This window comes from Salmo salar, chromosome ssa22 (genome assembly GCF_905237065.1).
Source record: "Salmo salar chromosome ssa22, Ssal_v3.1, whole genome shotgun sequence".
Classification (NCBI taxonomy): domain Eukaryota; kingdom Metazoa; phylum Chordata; class Actinopteri; order Salmoniformes; family Salmonidae; genus Salmo; species Salmo salar.
The window spans coordinates 49,621,289-49,648,133 of NC_059463.1; the positions used below are offsets into that span (position 1 = coordinate 49,621,289).

The 26,845-nt window shown below is 41.5% G+C and overlaps 1 protein-coding gene across 6 annotated transcripts in view; it reads left to right on the forward strand.

Moving 5' to 3' along the window:
- Window positions 1-26,845, forward strand: part of LOC106583657 (TOX high mobility group box family member 2) — a 232,898-nt gene that overhangs the window by 176,973 nt on the left and 29,080 nt on the right. For 5 of the 6 annotated variants that reach the window (XM_045705769.1, XM_045705770.1, XM_014168098.2 and 2 more), the window contains 2 exons: window positions 17,114-17,353; window positions 19,688-19,918. In XM_045705769.1, coding sequence (XP_045561725.1) covers window positions 17,114-17,353; window positions 19,688-19,918 — 471 coding nt within the window. The remainder of the gene's footprint in view (window positions 1-17,113; window positions 17,354-19,687; window positions 19,919-26,845) is intronic. The other variant, XM_045705771.1, reaches the window with a different exon arrangement.

A 26,845-nucleotide genomic window follows, 5' to 3' on the forward strand; every position in this document is an offset into this window, starting at 1 on the left:
CCAGTCTACTACTGGTCTATGTTACGTGGCCAGTCTACTACTGGTCTGTGTTACCTGGATATTTCAAGAAATACTGCATTTGAAGGGTGCCCTGAGCTTTTGTTCTAGAAAGTGTTCTTTCTGACCACAGTATGCTCATCCATCTTTCATCATGAAATTGCTGTCATCCTAATCACAAACAGTACTTCAACTTGAATCATTCATCTTTGACTGGGCATCTTATTCATACCTTGCATTTACTTATATCTTAGTCATAATCATTGTCAACATTAAAGTGTTCATATTAAATAGTTATTGATAAATGCATAGATCACCAAGGGATTTTGTTATTAGCTTTCATTTGAATATCAAGGTATTAACGCTACTAGCATGTTGTTATGCTAATATTTCTTATTTCTTAATTTTATTTATTGTGTGTTTAATGGTAGATTAATGCATTGATGGGTTTAGGGCTCGCAAGAAATATGTTTCACTGTACTTGTGCACGTGACATTAACATGAGACTTGAAGCTATGCTCATGTACCCTGTTACAGGATGCATGAGGACAATGAGGAGGCCAATTAGTTGACCCCCATTGTCATGGAAGTTAATTAACGATATTACAAAGAGGTAGACGCCAAGGATTCTCATATTCAGCTTGCAGCTTTATATGGGCTTTTGTTCCAACGTTTTAAATGCAAGACTGAATTAACAATCCTTTAATCTCCTGACTATTATTCCAAGGATGAATTGAACGGTATTAATCTTGACCCGGTTGTCATGTTAAAGGTGGCAGCTAGATGGGTTTCCGGTCTCCGGAGCTTAAGGCAGGTGTTCTCTGAGTGTATGTGAATGAAAGATGAGCCACAATGTCAACTTAACTTGTCACAGACAAAACGAATGAATTAACGAAAAGATACCAGAGGTGCATCTTAATGCGTTCTCCCTAATGCCAGCTTTCAGTCATTTAACTAGATTTGCACATTGCCCACCAATGTGGAGAGATGACGCAATGTAGATTAGCAAATGGATAATGCATTTGACATTTATTATGTGCTTTATTAAAATAACAAATAGACCATGGCTACTTGCTGTACATTGATTTTTCTATTGTAGTTTCAAAATATGTTTGATCAAATGTTTTATTTTTCAAGGCAAGATGATTTCTTACCCAATCTACTTTAATTGAACTATTTCATTTAATTGAACTCATGAATTGCAAGTCATTGATCCATCCGGTAAATAACTGATGTCTTAAGTGTCAGTATATTTCTGTTAAGAAGTCCATAGTACAATCATATAGTTAGGTTTTAGATTTACGTCAATAACTTCTATCGTGTTTACCAGGTAGTACTAGCCTGCTATAGATTTTCTGCAAAGGGATTGCTACTCTATTCTACCCTCTTTATTCAAATAGAATACATTATGGGTTAATGGTATAAAACCCATTTCTCTATCTAGAGACCTTCATTCTCAGTGATTGGTTAAAAGGATTATAGCGTCTCTTGGGAAATGATAGATCAATTTCTTTAGTTTAGTTTTTTATCAATGTTCGACACGCATGACAAAGGATGTATCTTATATATTGTATGAAATATTACAATAAGCTCGGATAGATGATCAATGCCTCCAAAACAAATGGGGAAAAACATGTTTGTGTTTGATAGCCCTGTGAAACCTGAGCGAAAGAGAGAGAGAGCGAGAGAGAGAGAGAGAGAGAGAGAGAGAGAGAAAGTGAGAGAGTGAGAGTGAGAGTGAGAGAGAGAGAGAGAGAGAGAGAGAGAGAGAGAGAGAGAAAGAAAGAAAGGAAGGCCTGCTTCTTAAACAGCTTTTCTTTTCACCTTTCGCGATTATTTATTTTCAAATAGTCCTTCAGGCTAATGTTCCATTTTCTTATTTCACAGGCCCTTTTTCCATAAATGAAGCATTGTCGTAATAAATCATTGGACAAACAGAGACTTGTGCAAACCCTGAAAGGTCTAAAGATTTATGTAACACATTCATGTTTTCCACTTCCTCATTTTAGTACTCCACTGGTAAAGCTTGGCTAATAAAAGGTCCTATTAATATTTCCTGTTGCTAAGCAACCACCAGCAGTCAAGTAATAGCATTCTGGTGGAAAAATAGATGACCGATAAGGAAAAATTCAATTATTTTATCATCTCCTGGGAAAAGGTGCCTTATTTCTCTGGCAATGTGATATGAAACTGTAGTTGTATATTATGAAGAAATATTTGAGCGAAATAGAAAGTTATTTCCAATTTCATTGTGTCAAATAGGACTTTAAATTCATAGCTGCTAGATGGCTAGAACTAATCTTTTTCTTATTTCTGATAAAGTCACTTAGCTATAAGATTAATTAAGCTAATCAAGGGATAAGGTATGGAATACATTTTATGTTTCTTAACCTCTAAAAGCCTAAGCCTTTGGGGGTGGGAGTTCTACTAAGCTCACGTATGGAATTGTTTTAAGATGGTCATACCATGGATCATTTAGCTATTTGATTTTGAATAATAGGTCCCCTGTAGGTATATACATATATTAAAAAAAGGGATAGAATATAGAATTTGGCCTTTACTACTATAGTCCATAGAATTGCATTGAGTAACACATTCATAAATGGCAAAAAGACAGTCAAAAAAATGTATCATAAGGAATAAGGTTTTGAAGTGTCTGTCCTACAGGATATCTAGGAGACTTAAGAAAGCTCAGGAACTATTATATTTTTTGGACACATATTTAACCTTTTTTTTGGCATTTAACTACCTCCATAATTCCATACATTGTTTCAACTGGTACCGGGTTACCTTCAGACAAGTCCCGTGACTCTTGTAGGGGCCGTAAAGCAAAACGGAGAACACCATTGTGTTTGTGAGAATCTCACTTTTTATTAGTTTGTAGCCCAAACAGTTCCGTCGCTACAGACAGACGTTGGCACATCGGCAGTACTGACTTCAGACGAGTCCCTTGGGGGTTGTGGGGGTCATTCGCAAAACGGAGAACATCATCATATTAGTTTCTAGGCCAAACCATTCAGATGCTACAGACGTTTTCGTGAGAAGACCGATTTTCGTCTCTTGATCTGACAAACACCGCTGCAGCTCAGCCACCTTCCACCACAGATGCGGAATGCCGGCATAGGTGGATGCAGTGGATTGAGACACAGCCCATCTCTAGCTTAAACTGCCGGATTTTGATGGGGATTTTTTTATTATGTTACTTAGACTGAGGCACGGGTACGTCAATAGACTCAATCATGCACACCCTCGAAAATAGTGTAGGATTGCATGTATAAGCATATTATAACACAAGCCAGATCCATTGCATTACAGACACATAAGAGTGTTCATACATAATATCATTTTTTTTCAATAGGTTGATTTCAATTAATCTATTGTGTTCATTGATTCATTTCAATTACATTTCCATTGGTTGTTTCATCGTATGCCACTCTGTCTGTGGTCTGAGTGCCTACCTACAGCCCACTCATTTCACTGTATCATATCAGTGTGGTCAGGAAAGGTCAATGCAACAGAGTGGAAGTAAAAACATATCTCCAAACAAATTATGAGAACTCATAGAAAGCTTTCAATTCCTAAGTGCAGCTAGATAGAGTGTTGACATATCATCATGTTTATGCCCATCACCCGAGTTGCCCATTTGGGTGGCTTTAAAGCCTCATTAGGCAAAAAACAACAACAATGTGTGATAAATTGTACCCCATTCCCTGTACAGTGCATCCTATGGGCCCTGGTCAAATGTAGTGCATTAAATAGGGAATAGGGTGCCATTTTGGGATGCAAGACAATGATGACACCAAACAACCCAGCTAGCACATTTGGTTCCTTGGAAGTTGTGGCAATGTATGCTTTTGGTTTTCCATTGGTTCTGGGAATGAAGCCATAAGTTTCCTGATCGGTAAAACTGAACGTTTTTTAAACGTTCTAAGAACAGAAGTGAACATTTAGCCTGTTCTGGGAATATAGATTTTTTAGGTTCTGAGAACGTTTTACTAATGGTTCCCTGAAAGTTTCCTGGGAGGTTTTATTAACATTCTGAGAACGGAAATTATAGGTTAACTGGAGGTTTTTGAAACTTTCTCTGAATGTTTAAATAAAACCTCTAACTTATTTTGGGTTAACTTTTTTGGAACTCAAAGCACAGATAGGACAAATTAAATTAATTTCCTTAGACAATAATCATACAAAAACAAATTCTTATTTACAATGACGGCCTACACCGGCCAAACCCTGTTGACGCTGGGCCAATTGTGCACCACCCTATGCTACTCCCAATCACGGCCGGTTGTGATACAGCCTGGATTTGAACCAGGGTGTCTGTAGTGACACCTCTAGCACTGAGATGCAGTGCCTTAGACCACTGTGCCACTCGAGAGCCCCCCACATACTTAGCTGTTCATTTTAGTATTTTCAAACAGCCCACATTTCAAATCAGATCAAATCAAATTGTATTGGTCACATATACGTGTTTAGCAGATTTTATTGCTGGTGCAGCAAAATGCTTGTGCATTTCAAAGGAAACAAGCTTTCATTAAGTTCAGGTGTGGCCAATTAGTAGGTGCTGCCAACACACCAGAACACACTTAACAAGATAGAGGATAGAGAGAGTTTTGTTGATGCTGAGAACAGAATGTATATGTTTTTAAATAACGTTCTTATAACATTCTCTGAACGTTACTTATGTTTTCTTGTAGTTTTTATGGAACGTTTTCTTGACGTTCTCTGAAAAGTTTTAGAACATGACTTTAAATAGAACCACGAGGAAACCTGTAGGAAACGTTATACTGATGTACTAAAATTCCCCCCCAAAATGTTGTTTCTTATCGTTCTCTCTGAACTATTTGAGAACCTTCCCAACGTCAAACCAGTTAGAGAACGTTCCTAGAACATTACCAAAATTGAAATGAAATGTAACCATGTTTGAACTTTTAGGAAACGTTCTGTTAAAGTAATGAAATAGCAAGAAAAGAACACGATTTTGTCAGGTTCCTTAAATGAGCTGAGAATGTTTCAAAGCCAAGCAACTATCCTGCATCATTCCCAGAACGTTGTGGGAAGGTTGTATGCAAAATAACCATAGGACAACCACACTCTCACCAAGCTCTAACAAACATATGGTTCTCAGAACGTTGTGTGCTAGCTAGGAAGACTCAGCTGCAGCAGAATATGGACCCAGTCCTGTGATGCAGTTACATAGATAAAGGATTTCATATTTCATATTACATTCAGCCACAGGCCCCTGCTGCAGCTTATCATCCCATGAAATCGTGTCCATATTGCTCGGTGCCATCTATCAGCTCATTCTGTTTTATTTGGAGGAATATTCACCCCTGTTGGCTATTGGAGAAGATCCCACATGATCGCAGCTTCCCCCACTTCCTAATGTCCCCTCCAGTGAATAATGTCCCCTCCAGTGTATAGTACTACTTTGGCTAATAGGATGTGCAACTGTAATAGTGGGCAGATCCAAAATGGTGACACTATCTCAGCTATACCATTGACATTGCCCTGTCAGATGAGCCTATTCAGGCATACAGTATGTCAGCTACTCATTGGTATGGCATTTCTGCAGTTGGCTCTTTGAAGGTCCACAGTTGCAATAGGTGAAGAAGGTGCCTGTCAACAACAAGTGAAGACAGTGTGTGAGGAGTTAACACTCTCGCAAATCACCTCCTGGTTAACTTAATTGTTGCTGTGACTCCCTCCCCCCTGTGTGAAAAGTGTCTGTGTGTGTGTGTGTGTGTGTGTGTGTGTGTGTGTGTGTGTGTGTGTGTGTGTGTGTGTGTGTGTGTGTGTGTGTGTGTGTGTGTGTGTGTGTGTGTGTGTGTGTGTGTGTGTGTGTGTGTGTGTGTGTGTGTGAGAGAAAAGGGGGTGGGGGACGTATTTGACTGTTAGTTGAGGCCCTCATTAGAAGAAGCAGAGCTGCTCCGAGTCTGCATCCCAAATCACACCCTATTCCCTACATGTACTACTGTAGACCAGAGCCCTGTGGCACTAGTGCACGGTGCACCGAGGAGCGAAAACAGGTGCCATTTGGGACACAGACTCAGTCTTATAGGCAGTAGCATGGGTCCCCGCAGCTCCTGGCATGTCAGACAAGACGTTTGCTCAGATGCTCTCCCTTTGTAAAGGTGGAAGACAGTCATGTGATGAGGTGCTTTGAGAGAGAGAGAAAAGGGGCCCGCTGACATTACCAATAATGAGGAAAACAACGGTGGAAGATGCCGAAGGGGACACTACAACATTTCACATCTGCAGCTCACCATTTTGAAGGTAGTTGGTGGTTAGTAGTCACTATTCAGTCATATGTGGTAGAATATCAACCCTCTTTTTTATGATACCTGAAGCACTCCAATTTGTTCCTATTCTATTTGTTCCTATTCTATGCACATTGCTGTTGTAGTGCAGCCAAGCTTGGGAAATGTGCTTGCACCTATCATTGCCTTATTAGTGACTCTGTCTCAGCATATCTTCAAAGGAGAGACTTAGTGGCTTAAAGTCCTACTCAGGGTGGCTCAGGTGTGTTTAAATCAGTGCTGGTGAGACAAACTCAGCTGCTCTCAACTCAAGGCTAATTCCATGCTTCTATATGGAGTGCCAGTTTGTGTACACTGTACAGGTCCTGACTGAAAAACATCCACATGGTTTTTTAAAATCTCTCCCCAGAACCTTGACACTCAGGGATGACAGAAAGATAAAAGAGACACTTGGAATGTGTGGACGCATTGGAACTGAATTCCGCATGCTTTCGTTCCAATGTCATCGTGAGACATTATCAGCTTCATTGAATTATTTTCTGATACCGCTCATTTGAAGAGCTTTTGCCATTTCTCAGCCAAAGGGAGTGAACGAAGTACAGTATGTTCATCTTTGATTGGCATCCAGTTGGAGTGATCGGAAGTTGTTCGCTTGGTTATTGCTTAGTAAATACAGGTGACCTTTGCCATGTAAATGCAATGAATTCGATGTAGTATTTACAGCTAATTGGGAATGACTGAATTCATTAACAAAGAGCTACCGTATTACAGTTCCTTTCACACAGAATGCTCATTTCTGTCTAGAATGATAACCTACCTCGGGAATTGTCTGCTTCAAATTCCAAATAGCCCATGGATCCAATGTTCCAATACATGGAATACTTGAATTACTTCCTTTATCACAAGCCTTGCCTGTCTTTTTTCTTCGTGAGCGTCCAAGGCATGGTCTGCTTATCATACTTTATTACTTTGCATCCCTCTGATGACGCTCAGAAACCTAAAGAACCAGCATCAGGCGGTTTGCCTTTTTTTGCTTTGAGTCTTTAAGCAGCGTATGATTTCTAAATGCACTTTCTTATTAGTGCTCCTGGCCTTTTTTAAATGACCCTACCAGTTATATAGAGGCTTGATGAGGTTCAGAAATGAATGGAGGGAAAGGAGGAGGGGGAGGAGGGAGGGAAGAAAAGAGCTTTGAGGAAGAGTGCTGTTCGCGCTTTGCCCCAGAGGGCGAATAAGGAGTTTTCTTTGAGGGCTGGGTGGTAGGCAGTATGAAGGCTGGGTGGTAGGCGTTATGAGGGCTGGGTGGTAGGCAGTATGCGGGCCGGGTGGTAGGCAGTATGAAGGCTGGGTGGTAGGCAGTATGCGGGCCGGGTGGTAGGCAGTATGAAGGCTGGGTGGTAGGCGTTATGAGGGCTGGGTGGTAGGCAGTATGAAGGCTGGGTGGTAGGCGTTATGAGGGCTGGGTGGTATGCAGTATGAAGGCTGGGTGGTAGGCAGTATGAGGGCCTGGCGGTAAGCATTATGAGGACCTGGCGGTAAGCATTATGAGGGCCGGGTGGTAGGCAGTATGAAGTCCTGGGTGGTAGGCGTTATGAGGGCCGGGTGGTAGGCAGTATCAGGGCCGGGTGGTAGGCAGTATGAAGGCTGGGCGGTAGGCAGTATGAAGGCCGGGTGGTAGGCAGTATGAAGGCTGGGTGGTAGGCAGTATCAGGGCCGGGTGGTAGGCGTTATGAGGGCCGGGTGGTAGGCAGTATCAGGGCCGGGTGGTAGGCATTATGGGGGCCGGGCAATAGGCGATATGAGGGCCCAATAGCTGGCTGGCTGGCTCCCCTACTACCTAAGGTGTGTTTGCTGTTGCTGTTGAAGTATCAGTCTCGAACGCAGCCCTAATTAAAGCTGTCACGGCTGGGCGCCTGCAGAGATAATGTTCTATTATTATAGTAATTTGTTTCAATTAAACGCTCAGTGATTTTACAATAACAATTGTGAATCTGAATCAGTGAGACATCACTCTCAAACAAGTTGGCTCCAATCAGGGAGGGTGTGAACAGGGGATTGAAGGCTTAGTTAGTCTGGGCAGTAAAGTAGGGGCGCTATTCAATCACACTGCGTTTGTACATTGTGTGAAAATGCTCTCTTCAGCCAAAGGAAGACATTGAGACCATCTTCCGCTCATGCTGTTTCTCTGTTTGACATGACAGTGCTATGTATGGCCTCACATACTGACAGTGCTATGTATGGCCTCACATACTGACAGTGCTATGTATGGCCTCACATACTGACAGTGCTATGTATCGCCTCACATACTGACAGTGCTATGTATCGCCTCACATACTGACAGTGCTATGTATGGCCTCACATACTGACAGTGCTATGTATGGCCTCACATACTGACAGTGCTATGTATGGCCACACATACTGACAGTGCTATGTATGGCCACACATACTGACAATGCTATGTATGGCCATGCATACTGACAATGCTATGTATGGCCATGCATACTGACAGTGCTATGTATGGCCACGCATACTGACAGTGCTATGTATGGCCACACATACTGACAGTGCTATGTATGGCAACGCGTACTGACAGTGCTATGTATGGCCACACATACTGACAATGCTATGTATGGCCACACATACTGACAGTGCTATGTATGGCCACACATACTGACAGTGCTATGTATGGCCACGCATACTGACAGTGCTATGTATGGCCACACATACTGACAATGCTATGTATGGCCACGCATACTGACAATGCTATGTATGGCCTCGCATACTGACAGTGCTATGTATGGCCTCACATACTGACAGTGCTATGTATGGCCACACATACTGACAATGCTATGTATGGCCACACATACTGGCAGTGCTATGTATGGCCTCACATACTGACAATGCTATGTATGGCCCCGCATACTGACAGTGCTATGTATGGCCACACATACTGACAATGCTATGTATGGCCATGCATACTGACAGTGCTATGTATGGCCTCACATACTGACAATGCTATGTATGGCCACACATACTGACAGTGCTATGTATGGCCACGCATACTGACAGTGCTATGTATGGCCCCGCATACTGACAATGCTATGTATGGCCACACATACTGACAGTGCTATGTATGGCCACGCATACTGACAGTGCTATGTATGGCCTCACATACTGACAATGCTATGTATGGCCCCGCATACTGACAGTGCTATGTATGGCCACACATACTGACAATGCTATGTATGGCCCCGCATACTGACAGTGCTATGTATGGCCACACATACTGACAATGCTATGTATGGCCATGCATACTGACAGTGCTATGTATGGCCACACATACTGACAATGCTATGTATGGCCACGCATACTGACAGTGCTATGTATGGCCATGCATACTGACAATGCTATGTATGGCAACGCGTACTGACAGTGCTATGTATGGCCACACATACTGACAATGCTATGTATGGCCACACATACTGACAGTGCTATGTATGGCCACACATACTGACAATGCTATGTATGGCCACACATACTGACAATGCTATGTATGGCCACGCATACTGACAGTGCTATGTATGGCCACACATACTGACAGTGCTATGTATGGCCACACATACTGACAATGCTATGTATGGCCACGCATACTGACAGTGCTATGTATGGCCTCGCATACTGACAGTGCTATGTATGGCCTCGCATACTGACAGTGCTATGTATGGCCACACATACTGACAGTGCTATGTATGGCCACACATACTGACAGTGCTATGTATGGCCATGCATACTGACAGTGCTATGTATGGCCACACATACTGACAATGCTATGTATGGCCACGCATACTGACAGTGCTATGTATGGCCACGCATACTGACAATGCTATGTATGGCCACGCATACTGACAGTGCTATGTATGGCCACGCATACTGACAGTGCTATGTATGGCCATGCATACTGACAATGCTATGTATGGCCACACATACTGACAATGCTATGTATGGCCACGCATACTGACAGTGCTATGTATGGCCATGCATACTGACAATGCTATGTATGGCCACACATACTGACAATGCTATGTATGGCCACGCATACTGACAATGCTATGTATGGCCACACATACTGACAGTGCTATGTATGGCCTCACATACTGACAGTGCTATGTATGGCCACGCATACTGACAGTGCTATGTATGGCCACACATACTGACAATGCTATGTATGGCCACACATACTGACAGTGCTATGTATGGCCACGCATACTGACAGTGCTATGTATGGCCACGCATACTGACAATGCTATGTATGGCCACGCATACTGACAGTGCTATGTATGGCCACACATACTGACAGTGCTATGTATGGCCACGCATACTGACAGTGGTATGTATGGCCACGCATACTGACAGTGCTATGTATGGCCACGCATACTGACAATGCTATGTATGGCCACGCATACTGACAGTGCTATGTATGGCCACACATACTGACAATGCTATGTATGGCCACGCATACTGACAATGCTATGTATGGCCACGCATACTGACAATGCTATGTATGGCCACGCATACTGACAATGCTATGTATGGCCATGCATACTGACAATGCTATGTATGGCCACACATACTGACAATGCTATGTATGGCCATGCATACTGACAATGCTATGTATGGCCACGCATACTGACAATGCTATGTATGGCCACACATACTGACAATGCTATGTATGGCCACACATACTGACAGTGCTATGTATGGCCACGCATACTGACAGTGCTATGTATGGCCACGCATACTGACAGTGCTATGTATGGCAACGCATACTGACAGTGCTATGTATGGCCACACATACTGACAGTGCTATGTATGGCAACGCGTACTGACAGTGCTATGTATGGCCACACATACTGACAATGCTATGTATGGCAACGCGTACTGACAGTGCTATGTATGGCCACACATACTGACAATGCTATGTATGGCCACACATACTGACAGTGCTATGTATGGCAGCACTTACTGACAATGCTCTGTATGGCAACGCATACTGACAGTGCTATGTATGGCCACACATACTGCAATCCTACCATTCCAATACAATACTACAACGAGCAAATAGTCCATGCATAGTGGTGGTCCAGTCAATGTTATTTTTCACAGCTAGAGCCATAAAACCTTGTATTCAATCAATCAATCAAATGTATTTATAAAGCCCTTCTTACATCAGTTGATGTCACAAAGTGCTGTACAGAAACCCAGCCTAAAACCCCAAACAGCAAGCAATGCAGATGTAGAAACACAGTGGCTAGGAAAAACTCCCTATAAAGGCCGGAACCTAGGAAGAAACCCAGAGAGGAACCAGGCTATGAGGGGTGGCCAGTCCTCTTCTGGCTGTGCCGGGTTGAGATTATAACAGAACATGGCCAAGATGTTCAAATGTTCATAGATGACCAGCAGGGTCAAATAATAATAATCACAGTGGTTGTAGAGGGTGCAACAGGTCAGCACCTCAGGAGTAAATGTCAGTTGGCTTTTCATAGCCGATCATTCAGAGTATCTCTACCGCTCCTGCCGTCCCAGCAGGTCTGGGACAAGGTAGCACGTCCGGTGAACAGGTCAGGGTTCCAGCAGGTCTGGGACAGCAGGTCTGGGACAGGTAGCACGTCCGGTGAACAGGTCAGGGTTCCAGCAGGTCTGGGACAGCTGGTCTGGGATAGGTAGCACGTCTGGTGAACAGGTCAGGGTTCCAGCAGGTCTGGGACAGGTAGCACGTCTGGTGAACAGGTCAGGGTTCCAGCAGGTCTGGGACAGCAGGTCTGGGATAGGTAGCACGTTCGGTGAACAGGTCAGGGTTCCAGCAGGTCTGGGACAGGTAGCACGTCCGGTGAACAGGTCAGGGTTCCAGCAGGTCTGGGATAGGTAGCACGTCCGGTGAACAGGTCAGGGTTCCAGCAGGTCTGGGATAGGTAGCACGTCCGGTGAACAGGTCAGGGTTCCATAGCCGCAGGCAGAACAGTTGAAACTGGAGCAGCAGCACGATATTAGTATTGGGTCCTAAAAGTGGTCCTTTGTAGCTCAGCTGGTAGAGAATGGCGCTTGTAACCCCAGGTTAATGATTTCGATTCCTGGGCCTGCCGTTATATGTAAAATATGCATTGGATTGCATGTGTTATATGTTCATATTGTCTCTGTGTAGCTTTAGCCCTCTAGTTATTGGGTCCTAAATACAATTACACATATGGAGAGGATTTGAATAATGTGAATTAATTCTTAGGACAAAAAGTAAGAAGTATCCATTCCATACTGCCTCTCTCTGTGAAGCTCTAGCTCTCTAATTTCCTTCAATGTGGCATTACAGTTGCTGGTCAGATCTCCTTAGCTAAATCATATGGTGCAGGCAATCTGAGCTGCGGCGAAACCATTTCAAAGGTAAAGCTAGAGGATCATAAGCTTTCTGATGTCCCGTCATAATTGGAAAGCTTTTGTTATTTGACTCCCATTTCACTATGATGCACAGGATGTGAATACAAAACATGGCAACCATAACAACAGCGGAGAAAGGGGAACAGATTCGCCCCAAAGTTTTGTCCGGCTTGCCTTTGCATCACAGTTAGGGTCAGCTGGCTGTTCATTCTGGACGTTGGAAATGCAATATCAAACTGTCTCCCAGACGTGTGTGTGTCGTGTGAAATGTGTGTGTGTATGCATACATACATGTGTTTGTGTGACTTCTACATCAAGAATAAAGCAAAATTCTCCTTTGACAATGGAGATGGCTAATTTATTACATCATCGGCCGTTGCATCATCATTGCCCTATTAGAATAAAGAGAACATGTTGTCTGTCTGTCCTGGGGGGGATGCGAGTCAGACAGTAATGGTCAAATGAAGCCTGTTACCCAGACAGCACCCCCCCCCGTACAGCGATGATACCGTTTATGAATTAGCATACAGTACCTATGGCAACAGGCAACCTTTGTGAGATTCCTTCATAATGTTTGTACAGCCATCACCCACCTACTTTATTTAGCTCAGGGTGACTGCTTTCTCTCGCTCTCTCTCTCTCTCTGAGTCTCTGAAAGGGCGAACAGAAAACACTCCAAAACGTTTAATAAAAGCGCCTTTAAGATAACTATTTTGTTAGACATCTGTTGGGAGTGTAATTATGAGACTTGTGATCATGATGCATTGCACTAATAGGGTTTCTACATGTAGTGTATGCAATATGGTGTTCATATCTTAATGGCGTGAAATGTAAAAGGTAATACTATACTGAACAAAAATATAAAACGCAACATGTAAAGTGTTGGTCCCATGTTTCATGAGGTGAAATAAAAGATACCAGAAATATTCAATGAAATATTTCTCTAAAATGTTGTACACAAATTTGTTTACATCCCTGTTAGTGAGCATTTCTCCTTTGCCAAGATAATCCATCCACCTGACAGGTGTGGCATACCAAGAAGCTGATTAAACAGCATGATCATTACTCAGGTGTACCTTGTGCTGGGGACAATAAAAGGTCACTCTAAAATGTGCAGTTTTGTCACACAACACAATGCCACAGATGTCTCAAGTTTTGAGGGGGCATGCAATTGGCATGCTGACTGCAGGAATGTCCACCAGAGCTGTTGCCAGATAATTAAATGTTCATTTCTCTACCATAAGCCGCCTCTAACGTCATTTTGACCTGACTGCAGTTCGGCATCGTAACTGACTTCAGTGGGAAAATGCTCACCTTCGATGGCTACTGGCAAGCTGGAGAAGTGTGCTCTTCACAGATGAATCCCGGTTTCAACTGTACTGGGCTGATGGCGTCATGTCGGCGAGCGGTTTGCTGATGTCAACATTGTGAACAGAGTGTGGTGGGGTAATGGTATGGGCAGGCATAAGTATGGACAACGAACACAATTGCATTTTATCAATGATAATTTTAATGCAAAGAGATATTATGATGAGATCCCGAGGCCCGTTGTTGTGTCATTCATCCGTCGCCATCACCTCATGTTTCACCATGGTAATGCACGGCACCCTGTACACAATTCCTGGAAGCTGAAAATGTCCCAGTTCTTCCATGGCCTGGATACTCACCAGACGTCACCCACTGATCATATTTGGGATGCTCTGGATTGATGTGTACGACAGCGTGTTCAAGTTCTCGCCAATATCCAGCAACTTTGCACAGCCATTGAAGAGGAGTGGGACATCATTCCACAGGCCACAATCAACAACCTGATCAACTCTATGCGAAGGAGATGTGTCACGCTGCATGAGGCAAATGGTGGTCACAGATACTGACTGGTTTACTGATCCACGCCTCTACCTTTTTTCTAAGGTTTCTGTGACCAAGAGATGCGTATCTGTATTCCCAGTCATGTGAAATCCATAGATTAGGGCCTGATTCATATATTTCAATTTACTAATTTCCTTATATGAACTGTAACTCAGTAAAATCTTAACAATTGTTGAGTTTATATTTTTGTTCAGTGTATTTACAAGACGCGTCCTGTACGGCTCCTTAATCTTTAGAGGACCAAATTCAATTTCTTTGAATTGATCACTTGCAAAATAAACTACAGTGTACGTTGTATATGTTTACCTTATAAATGGATGAATCCCCTTAGTTTCAATTGACACGATGCTTCTGCTGTTTACTTCTCAATGTTCCTTTTGCTCCCATAATTGCTATTTTCTTGTGTTGGCATGGTTTTGGTGATTGCACAAGGGAACACAGTCGATACAGTGTTTGCACACACTATTTGAACCCAGTGCAAGGTGTACTTACCTTAGTGCATTCATTCAACTCATTTCTCACAAAGAGACGCCGTTTATTTGCAATATATGAAGAGAAGAGAAAATATTTTGGAAATTAGCTATTTTAAGAGTTTAGATTTGTAATAAATTCACAGTCTGAAGCTCCTGACATGTAGAAATACTACAACATCCTGCTTTCCAAGTGACTGATCAACTAATCAAAAGGTTTATAAGGTCGTATTTTGTATAATATAACTATCTGGCTTTTATGCCCCATATTTTACATTTGAGCACTCAGCTTTAATGAAAAAGGAACTAGAATTGAAGCAAATGCTACGAAGAACCAGTTAGAATATGAATTGTGGCAAAATGTGTCTATACTGGATTCCAAACAAATATCATGAATTATTCATGTTTGATTGAAAGGGAAATTATTGAGTAGTCTGCTATGGCCTCTTCTTCCTCAAACAATAAGAATTAGATGGGTAATTCCTCTTGTCCCAAGAACCCCTCCACAGTTCTATTAAAACAGATAGAGCCCAATAGGAAACTACAGAGGACCCCTGTACCTTGCCACTCTACTATTTTTCTGTTCCACAGGTCTCTTTTGTTTGTTTATATGAAACATAGTGTGCTCAGATTAAAGGGTGATGATTTCACCCAGAGGCTGTTGCTATGGAAATAGGTCTGCTGTAGTTATAATAGGCCATTCATGTTTGATTAATTGTTTTTTCAACGCTTCTTGGTTTGTGAAGACCCTTAAAGAGCAGCTCCACCGAAAATGGAAAATTAATGGATTTTTTTTTTCTTTCTCTTTTTTTGCTAAAGCTATTCACCATGTTTGAGAAGTGGAGTGATGGTGTTTTGAATTATGATTTAAGGTTGGAAAATACTGTTTTGTGTGGGGTGAGGTTAAAGCGTGGTTATTTGAAATGCAAAAGGAATGTCTTTGTTCAGGCAGCTTTTTGTAAGCTGCTGCCGAGGCAAACAAAAAAAATCTTACGTCCTGTAAATATTTTGGGGGTTTTCAAAGCAAAGTCTGTTAAACATTACATTACCAGTACATTTTATTCTCAGCAACCTACTGAGGCCAATTATGATTACAGCGCTGCAGACCCTTCATCTCAGAGGCTCTACTTGTGTTTATCAAGGTCTCATATGCTAGGGCCCCTGCAATTAGATCTTTTTAGCACAGCACTAATGTGTAATGTATTATTTAACTCATGAATGTTTAACAGGGCTTATGAATGCTAGTTGATCCCTTTCTGATCTGTAAATTGACAAACATTCCCCGGTTATGCTTGCATTAAGGCCTGCTTTGGCTCGTGTATGTCCTGATAGATTTTGAATGTATTTTATTTTAGATCTGTTAGACTACTCAGGGTGTTACTTTATGAGGACTCTCTTTAATCAGTTGAAGCATGTATCCTCCTTTAGTGGGTCAACTTCCAAAAATGAACTTGGAAGTGCAGTGTTTTTTCTACTTGAATGACCAACCAGAGTAATTTTAGTCTATAGGCTAATGTTCTATGAGCAGAGCTTGTGCTCTGAACCATCCTGGTAGTGGAAAATCAGAGTAAACGTTGACCATGTTGGGGGTCCCAAATGATTCTAATGATGTCGTACAGTGGCAAGACGCCTCCCACCTCACTTTGAAAGTGGTTATGTGATTCATTCAGTTGGGTTTGGAACAGATAGTCTTTGATTGCTGGTGTGATTGTTGGTGTGATTAATGATACTGTATGTTGTTCAAGGTCATTTGCACCTCAGTACTAGACTTGACATTCAACACATCAAATCTTGCCTCAAAGCAAAATCAAGATAAAAATAGCCAGAAAAGTGCAATTTAGTGGAGGACCTCATGGTGTATGTTTCAATCGTGACTGAGGAGAGTGGGAAAATCAAGATAAGTTGGCTTCCGACCAGTCCTAAGGAGATCAGTGGGACCAGTGAACCCGGGAATGACACACTCACTTTCTTTGATCTCCTACCTACCGTTTTCCCTCCTTAACGCAAGCGTCAAGTTTTTAGGCAAATTGGGAATATACTGTACAATTGATGAAGTTAAAGTAGTAAAGCTGGTCTTCTTCTCTCACCCAGATCCAGGAGATGACTCGCCACGACGGCTCACATTATGACCTCAGCCGTCACAACCCCCATCTGATAAACATGTCACCTAGGATACTGTCCCATCAGCCCATGAGTGCACTGTCCCAACTGAACTCTCAGGTTGGCCGGAGCGCACTTACCCATGGTTCTCCCTCACCTCCTGGAAGTAAATCAGCCACACCCTCTCCCTCGAGCTCTACACAGGAAGAGGAAACCGATTCCCACCATAAGGTACTGATGTGGCAATGCTTCTTTGATTTCGCTGAACCTAGGGAAGGTCAGGGTGTTGCTGTCGTTGGTGTTGGGTGTTGCACGGCTGAAGGAAATTGTCAAATAGTGGTTAATCTATAACTAGTTTTTTTCCAGACAGGATTGTGTGACTTGCTGTCACGTTGTTGAATTTGTGTATGTATGGCAGAATGACAGTGAATTTATGGCAATTATTCAACAAGCTAGTGTATTTCTGAGAGCCTGCGTATCTCCAATCTCAAAGGTAATAAAGGACCATCTGGTGTTTTTTTTATATTGGCTTCAAATCCTAGTTCAAACTGAAAGTAATGCAGCTTTTATTTTCCTTTTTGTTATAATTGTTTTGCTGTCTAAATTATTTCACTTGAAATGTTCCTGTTATCTCACCATGTCACCTCCTTAATTGCACATTGTTAATTGTCACATCAAGAAAGGATCATGGAGAAACAACTTCTTACTCCCTTTCCAGATTTGTTGTGGATATTCTTTTTAATTCCCTTGTTGCTTTATGTATGTTCACATAACTGGTATTATTGTTGTTCTCTAGGCCCTATCCATAGCGATACTTTATATTGCAGCAATGGCAACAGGGATGCATTTGGATGTTTTTGTCTGTATTCGTCTGTAATACGTCTGTATTAGATATGGGAGATAGAACTTGAGGCAACATACTGTAGTTCCAAACCAAATGACTTGAAGCAGCAGTCTTCTATACTGTGTACTTTAGTGTTCTAGACCTCTACACACCTATCAATAGATGTGTTTCTCCGCTGTGGGGTAAACAAGTTGAAAAGGACCGGAAAGCTTGAGGGAGTATATGTGTGCCTCAATCCCTCACAGCTCTTTCATTTGAAACAAGGACACAGGAATAAATACTCAATAAGTGACATTAATTTAATTTATGTAAATCCATACAACAGAGCATACAAAAATGACTCACCAATCAGGGCTCTCATTGGATTTGTTTCCATTTACCTGGGGGATTAGAAAAGAAGAGCATGAATGTATAATTGAATCCGGGGGGTTCTATAGTGTTGTTGCATATTTATCAGCCCCTCTGTACACAAGCACACAGTGATGCAACGTTAGACCAGCACATTTTCTGCAACACAATATTTTCTCCACCATACAAGCTCCCCACTGTGCATGACTGTCCATGTATGAATAAAAAACGATTACCATCAGTATATAATTCCATTAGCCTCCAATGTATTCAACATCCACATCAAAGCTAGCAGAAACAGAGGTGATTTTGAATACATTTTGCTCCGTTGCACAAAAGTTGGAATCTATTATCTTAATGAAACTCTTTAAGAAGACTGTCGTCGGGAATGTTAGGTGAGAAATGTACAGTTTTACCTAGTAAAATGCGTTTGTGTTGTTTTGATAAATCATTTTTGACAATGTAAACGACGTATTGCTGAAGAAAAAAAAAACAGTTTAAGTTGGAATAGATAATGGAAGTGTTATATTAGATTTGATAGATTGAATCTCAGTTCCTGTTCATAGAGTACAATTGTAAGTCGCTCTGGATAAGAGCGTCTGCTAAATGACGTAAATGTAAATTCAAACCAAGAGAGTATTATTAGTATCATACTGTAAATACATGTTCTACAAGTAAATACAATGTTCTGTGTTTGATGTGAACAGGTTTAGCTCGTTACATTGAATGTTTCTTTACTGAGAATTCTAAATCAAACCGAGCACTACTGTAAATCCTAGTTTAAGAGGGGAGTTGTTTGCAATTTCTTTTTTCACTGTGGTCTCAATTACTTGCAATGGATTTAATCAAACAGTCATTACGATGAAAATGGAGTCTAAATTAGTTTTCTTTTGTTTTTCGCAGCAAAAGTTCATAAACATTATTGTCTATTAACTTAGTAAGAAGATAAGAGGTAAGTCATACTTATGCTTACACTGGACTGGCAACTCATCTCTTGATGTAAGCTTGTTTGAGCTGTCTGGTGGGCATTGACACGGATGAGTTGGCACACTGACCATGTTCATTTGTCTACGTGAGCCAGTGAAATGTTACCAACGGAAGGAGCTGTGCACTGAGGTGTGAAGTAAGAGGAGTGGGGAGCGTCTTGTCACTGTGTTCTGTTGCTCTCCTCAGGTAGTAGAGAGGAGAATGTACATAATCATAGCCTACCATTGTGGAGAGCACTGTCGAAAGGGAACAGTTGAAGTTTTCTGCGTTTCTTACCCGTGTCATACAGTATAATTCTCTGTGAGTGAGCAGTTGTCTTCTTGTTCAGTCTTCAAACATAAAGACAGGAGATACAAATGCATCGTTTTTAAAAAATCTTCTTCCAGATGACGGGCGAGAAGCGGCCTTCCTCAGAGATGATGAAGCCCAAGACCAAACCGCAGAAGAAGAAGAAGAAAAAGGACCCCAACGAGCCGTCGAAGCCCGTGTCAGCCTACGCGCTCTTCTTCAGGGACACCCAGGCAGCCATCAAGAGCTCCAACCCCAACGCCACCTTCGGGGACGTGTCCAAGATCGTGGCCTCCATGTGGGACAGCCTGGGGGAGGAGGCAAAACAGGTACACACACAAATACATACACGTTTATACACACACACACTGAACACACACACCCACACACTCCGAAATGAGTGTGTAACGGTTGTCGTCGGGAATGGAGGACCAAAATGGAGCAGGAATGTGGATGCTCATCTTGAATTTATTTGAAAATAAAGTGAACACCAAAATAACAAAAAAAACGAAGAACTCGCGAACAACAAAACAGTCTTGTCAGGCACACTCAGCAAAACATAAACAATCTCCCACAAACACTAAACCAAACACATACCCATATATAGGACTCCCAATCAGAGGCAACGAGAAAACACCTGCCTCCAATTGAGAGTCCAACCCCAATAAACCAGACATAGAAAGGCAAAAGACCAGAGACCACATAGAAATACAAACATAGAACATTACCCAAAAACCCGGAAATAATAAATCAAACGCCCTACTAAATAAACCACCACCCCGAACCACATAAAACAAATACCCTCTGCCACGTCCTGACCAAACTACAATAACAAATAACCCTTATACTGGTCAGGACGTGACAGAGTGGATAAAGTTTTGCAGCTCTTAATGACATAATTGCATTCCTGATATAATAACATGAACTTTAACGCCATAACACTTTGACAAACATATATATATATATATATATATATATATATATATATATATATATATATACAGTTGTGGCCAAAAGTTTTGAGAATGACACATTCATTTTCACAAAGTCTGCAGCCTCAGTTTGTATGATGGCAATTTGCATATACTCCAGAATGTTATGAAGAGTGATCAGATGAATTGCAATTAATTGCAAAGTCCCTCTTTGCCATGCAAATGACCTGAATCCCCCAAAAACATTTCCACTGCATTTCAGCCCTGCCACAAGAGGACCAGCTGACATCATGTCAGTGATTATCTCGTTAACACAGGTGTGAGTGTTGACGAGGACAAGGCTGGAGATCACTCTGTCATGCTGATTGAGTTCGAATAACAGACTGGAAGCTTCAAAAGGAGGGTGGTGCTTGGAATCATTGTTCTTCCTCTGTCAATCATGGTTATCTGCAAGGAAGCACGTGCCGTCATCATTACGTTGCACAAAAAGGGCTTCACAGGCAAGGATATTGCTGCCAGTAAGATTGCACCTAAATCAACCATTTATCGGATCATCAAGAACTTCAAGGAGAGCGGTTCAATTGTTGTGAAGAAGGCTTCAGGGCACCCAAGAAAGTCCTGCAAGCGCCAGGACCGTCTCCTAAAGTTGATTCAGCTGCGGGATCAGGGCACCACCAGTACAGAGCTTCCTCAGGAAGGGCAGCAGACAGGTGTGAGTGCATCTGCACGCACAGTGAGGCAAAGACCTTTGGAGGATGGCCTGGTGTCAAGAAGGGCAGCAAAGAAGCCACTTCTCTCCAGGAAAACATCAGGGACAAACTGATATTCTGCAAAAGGTACAGGGATTGGACTGCTGAGGACTGGGGTAAAGTCATTTTCTCTGATGAATCCCCTTTATGATTGTTTGGGGCATCCAGAAAAAAGCTTGTCCGGAGAAGACAAGGTGAGTGCTACCATCAGTCCTGTGTCATGCCGACAGTAAAGCATCCTGAGACCATTCATGTGTGGGGTTGCTTCTCAGCCAAGGGAGTGGGCTCACTCACAATTTTGCCTAAGAACACAGCCATGAATAAAGAATGGTACCAACACATCCTCCGAGAGAATCTTCTCCCAACCATCCAGGAACAGTTTGGTGATGAGCAATGCCTTTTCCAGCATGATGGACCACATTGCCATAAGGCAAAAGTGATAACTAAGTGGCTCGGGGAACAAAACATCAATATTTTAGGTCCATGGCCAGGAAACTCCCCAGACCTTAATCCCATTGAGAGCTTGTGGTCAATCCACAAGAGCCGGGTGGACAAACAAAAACCCACAAATTCTGACAAACTCCAAGCATTGATTATGCAAGAATGGGCTGCCATCAGTCAGGATGTGGCCCAGAAGTTAATTGACAGCATGCCAGGGCGGATTGCAGAGGTCTTGAAAAAGAAGGGTCAACACTGCAAATATTGACTCTTTGCATCAACTTCATGTAATTGTCAATAAAAGCCTTTGACACATGAAATGCTTGTAATTATACTTCAGTATTCCATAGTAACATCTGACAAAAATATCTAAAGACACTGAAGGAGCAAATTAATATTTGTGTCATTCTCAAAACTTTTGGCCATGACTATATATATATATATATATATATATTAGATCAGTCAAACACAACATAAAGGTACACAAGATAAAGGTAGACAAGATAAAGGTACACAACATGAAGGTACACAACATGAAGGTACACAACATGAAGTTACACAAGATAAAGGTACACAACATGAAGGTATACAACATGAAGGTACACAACATAAAGGTACACAACATGAAGGTACACAACATAAAGGTACACAACATAAAGGTACACAACATAAAGGTACACAACATAAAGGTACACAACATGAAGGTACACAACATGAAGGTAAAGGTACACAACATAAAGGTACACAACATAAAGGTACACAACATAAAGGTACACAAGATAAAGGTACACAACATGAAGGTAAAGGTACACAACATAAAGGTACACAACATGAAGGTACACAAGATAAAGGTACACAACATGAAGGTACACAAGATAAAGGTACACAACATAAAGGTACACAAGATGAAGGTACTAAGGTACACAACATGAAGTTACACAACATGAAGATACACAACATAAAGGTACACAACATGAAGGTACACAACATGAAGGTACACAAGATAAAGGTACACAACATGAAGGTACACAAGATAAAGGTACACAACATGAAGGTATACAACATGAAGGTACACAACATGAAGGTACACAAGATAAAGGTACACAACATGAAGGTACACAAGATAAAGGTACACAACATGAAGGTATACAACATGAAGGTACACAACATAAAGGTACACAACATGAAGGTACACAACATAAAGGTACACAACATGAAGGTACACAACATGAAGGTACACAACATGAAGGTAAAGGTACACAACATAAAGGTACACAACATAAAGGTACACAACATGAAGGTACACAACATAAAGGTACACAACATGAAGGTACACAAGATAAAGGTACACAACATGAAGGTACACAAGATAAAGGTACACAACATGAAGGTACACAAGATAAAGGTACACAACATAAAGGTACACAACATGAAGGTAAAGGTACACAACATAAAGGTACACAACATAAAGGTACACAACATAAAGGTACACAACATGAAGGTACACAACATAAAGGTACACAACATAAAGGTACACAAGATGAAGGTACACAACATGAAGTTACACAACATGAAGATACACAACATAAAGGTACACAACATGAAGGTACACAACATAAAGGTACACAACATAAAGGTACACAACATGAAGGTACACAACATGAAGGTACACAACATAAAGGTACACAACATGAAGGTACACAACATGAAGGTACACAAGATAAAGGTACACAACATGAAGGTACACAAGATAAAGGTACACAACATGAAGGTATACAACATGAAGGTACACAACATAAAGGTACACAACATGAAGGTACACAACATAAAGGTACACAACATGAAGGTACACAACATGAAGGTACACAACATGAAGGTAAAGGTACACAACATAAAGGTACACAACATAAAGGTACACAACATGAAGGTACACAACATAAAGGTACACAACATGAAGGTACACAAGATAAAGGTACACAACATACGAAGGTAAAGGTACACAACATGAAGGTACACAACATAAAGGTACACAACATAAAGGTACACAACATGAAGGTACACAACATGAAGGTACACAACATAAAGATACACAACATGAAGGTACACAACATGAAGGTACACAACATAAAGATACACAACATGAAGGTACACAACATGAAGTTACACAACATGAAGGTACACAACATGAAGGTACACAACATGAAGGTAAAGGTACACAACATAAAGGTACACAACATAAAGGTACACAACATGAAGGTACACAACATAAAGGTACACAACATGAAGGTACACAAGATAAAGGTACACAACATGAAGGTACACAAGATAAAGGTACACAACATGAAGGTACACAAGATAAAGGTACACAACATGAAGGTAAAGGTACACAACATAAAGGTACACAACATGAAGGTACACAACATAAAGGTACACAACATAAAGGTACACAACATGAAGGTACACAACATGAAGGTACACAACATAAAGGTACACAACATAAAGGTACACAACATAAAGGTACACAACATGAAGGTACACAACATAAAGGTACACAACATGAAGGTACACAACATGAAGGTACACAACATAAAGGTACACAACATGAAGGTACACAACATAAAGGTACACAACATAAAGGTACACAACATGAAGGTACACAACATGAAGGTACACAACATGAAGGTACACAACATGAAGGTACACAAGATAAAGGTACACAACATGAAGGTACACAAGATAAAGGTACACAACATGAAGGTACACAAGATAAAGGTACACAACATAAAGGTACACAACATGAAGGTACACAACATAAAGGTACACAACATGAAGGTACACAACATGAAGGTACACAACATGAAGGTACACAAGATAAAGGTACACAACATGAAGGTAAAGGTACACAACATAAAGGTACACAACATAAAGGTACACAACATGAAGGTACACAACATAAAGGTACACAACATAAGGTACACAAGATAAAGGTACACAACATGAAGGTACACAAGATAAAGGTACACAACATGAAGGTACACAAGATAAAGGTACACAACATAAAGGTACACAGCATGAAGGTAAAGGTACACAACATAAAGGTACACAACATGAAGGTACACAACATAAAGGTACACAACATGAAGGTACACAACATAAAGGTACACAACATAAAGGTACACAACATGAAGGTACACAACATGAAGGTACACAACATGAAGTTACACAACATGAAGGTACACAACATAAAGATACACAACATAAAGGTACACAACATGAAGGTACACAACATGGCCAACCTTCTCTTCAGGTGTTTCTTCCAGCCAGAACCATGGAGGCCTACAGTATATCGAAGAAACAGTGTATTTACAATAATCCCAATGTAGCTTGTTGTCAGTAAACACAGTCATCTCTAGCCAACACCTCACGCGTCTGTCAGAACACGAGCTCCATAGAATCTCCTGTCAATGAGAAGAAATGTTATATCCACACGGTAGTCACTGAAAACAATAGTTAAACCAACAACAAACCTTAGACAATCATCTTTGTTCTAGCCATAGATGGGGAGGCAGAATAAAGGCTCATGTCAAAGAAAATCAATATCTCATTTGTAGTCACAAATAGTAGCACATACATCAACCTTAAAGTGATGATTCACTTCAAAATCAAAATGTGTCAGATGTTTCCAGACCTCGTCCATATAGCTGCATCTATGCTACTGATGGTGTGGATATGGACTGATCTCATTAATAGATCAATTTTTAAGCCTGATACATCTGATGAACTTTGATTTCGGGCTGAACTGTCAACTTAATATCGAATTTATTAGGATCTGTCCATTTCAGCCCATGGGAGGGGTTTGTAGGAGAACTGAATGCTCCCAGATTGTTTCAATGCAGTCTGTTTTTAATGGCATGAAAATGTCCTTATTTTCCTTGATTTGAACTTTGAACTGTGGAACACGTACAGGTACAGCAACAGTATCATTTCCATGCATTTCATTTTAATATTTAGCACCTTTATTTACCAATAAATGGTGAATTCTGTGAAACATTGCAACATACGAATTGCACCATAGATTAAAAGGGTTGGAAACAAAACAACCAAAGACTAGATACCATATGGAGAGCTCTATCTGCAAAAATATTATTCTGAGATAATTGGCTTTGAAGTTCTGAACCCTCATTGGTTTGAATGGTGTCAGCAATGTTTATCTTGTATTCTTTTGAACTTAACAACATGCATTGCGGTATTTAGAGTAATACAGTGCATTCGGAAAGTATTCAGACCATTTGACTTTTTCCACATTTTGTTACGTTACAGCCTTATTCTAAAATTTATTAAATTGGTTTTGTTGCTAATTTATTAAAAATACAAAACTGAAATATCACATTTACATAAGTATTTAGACCCTTTACTCAGTACTTTGTTGAAGCACGTTTGGCAGCGATTACAGGCTCGAGGCTACAAGCTTGGCGCACCTGTATTTGGGGAGTTTCTCCCATTCTTCTCTACAGATCCTCTCAAGCTCTGTCAGGTTGGATGAGGAGCGTTGCAGAGATGTTCGATTGGGTTCAAGTCTGAGCTCTGGCTGGGCCACGCAAGGACATTCAGAGACTTGTCCCGAAGCCACTCCTGCGTTGTTTTGGCTGTGTGCCTAGGGTCGTTGTCCTGTTGGAAGGTGAACCTTCGCCCCAGTCTGAGCGCTCTGGACCAGGTTTCCATAAAGGATCTCACAGTACTAGTCTCCCAGTCCCTGCCGCTGAAAAACATCCCCACAGCATGATGCTGCCACCACTATGCTTCACCGTGTTGATGGTGTCAGGTTTCCTCCAGACGTGACGCTTTGCATTCAATCTTAGTTTCATCAGACCAGAGAATCTTGTTTCTCATGGTCTGAGAGTATTTAGGTGCCTTTTATCAAACTCTAAGCCTGTTGTAATGTGCCTTTTACAAAGGAGTGGCTTCCATCTGGCCACTCTACCATAAAGGCCTGATTGGTGGAGTGCTGCAGAGATGGTTGTCCTTCTGGAAGGTTCTCCCATCTCCACAGAGAAACTCTAGAGCTCTATCAGAGTGACCATCGGGTACTTGGTCAGCTCCCTGAAGAGTCTTGGTGGTTCCAAACTTCTGCCATTTA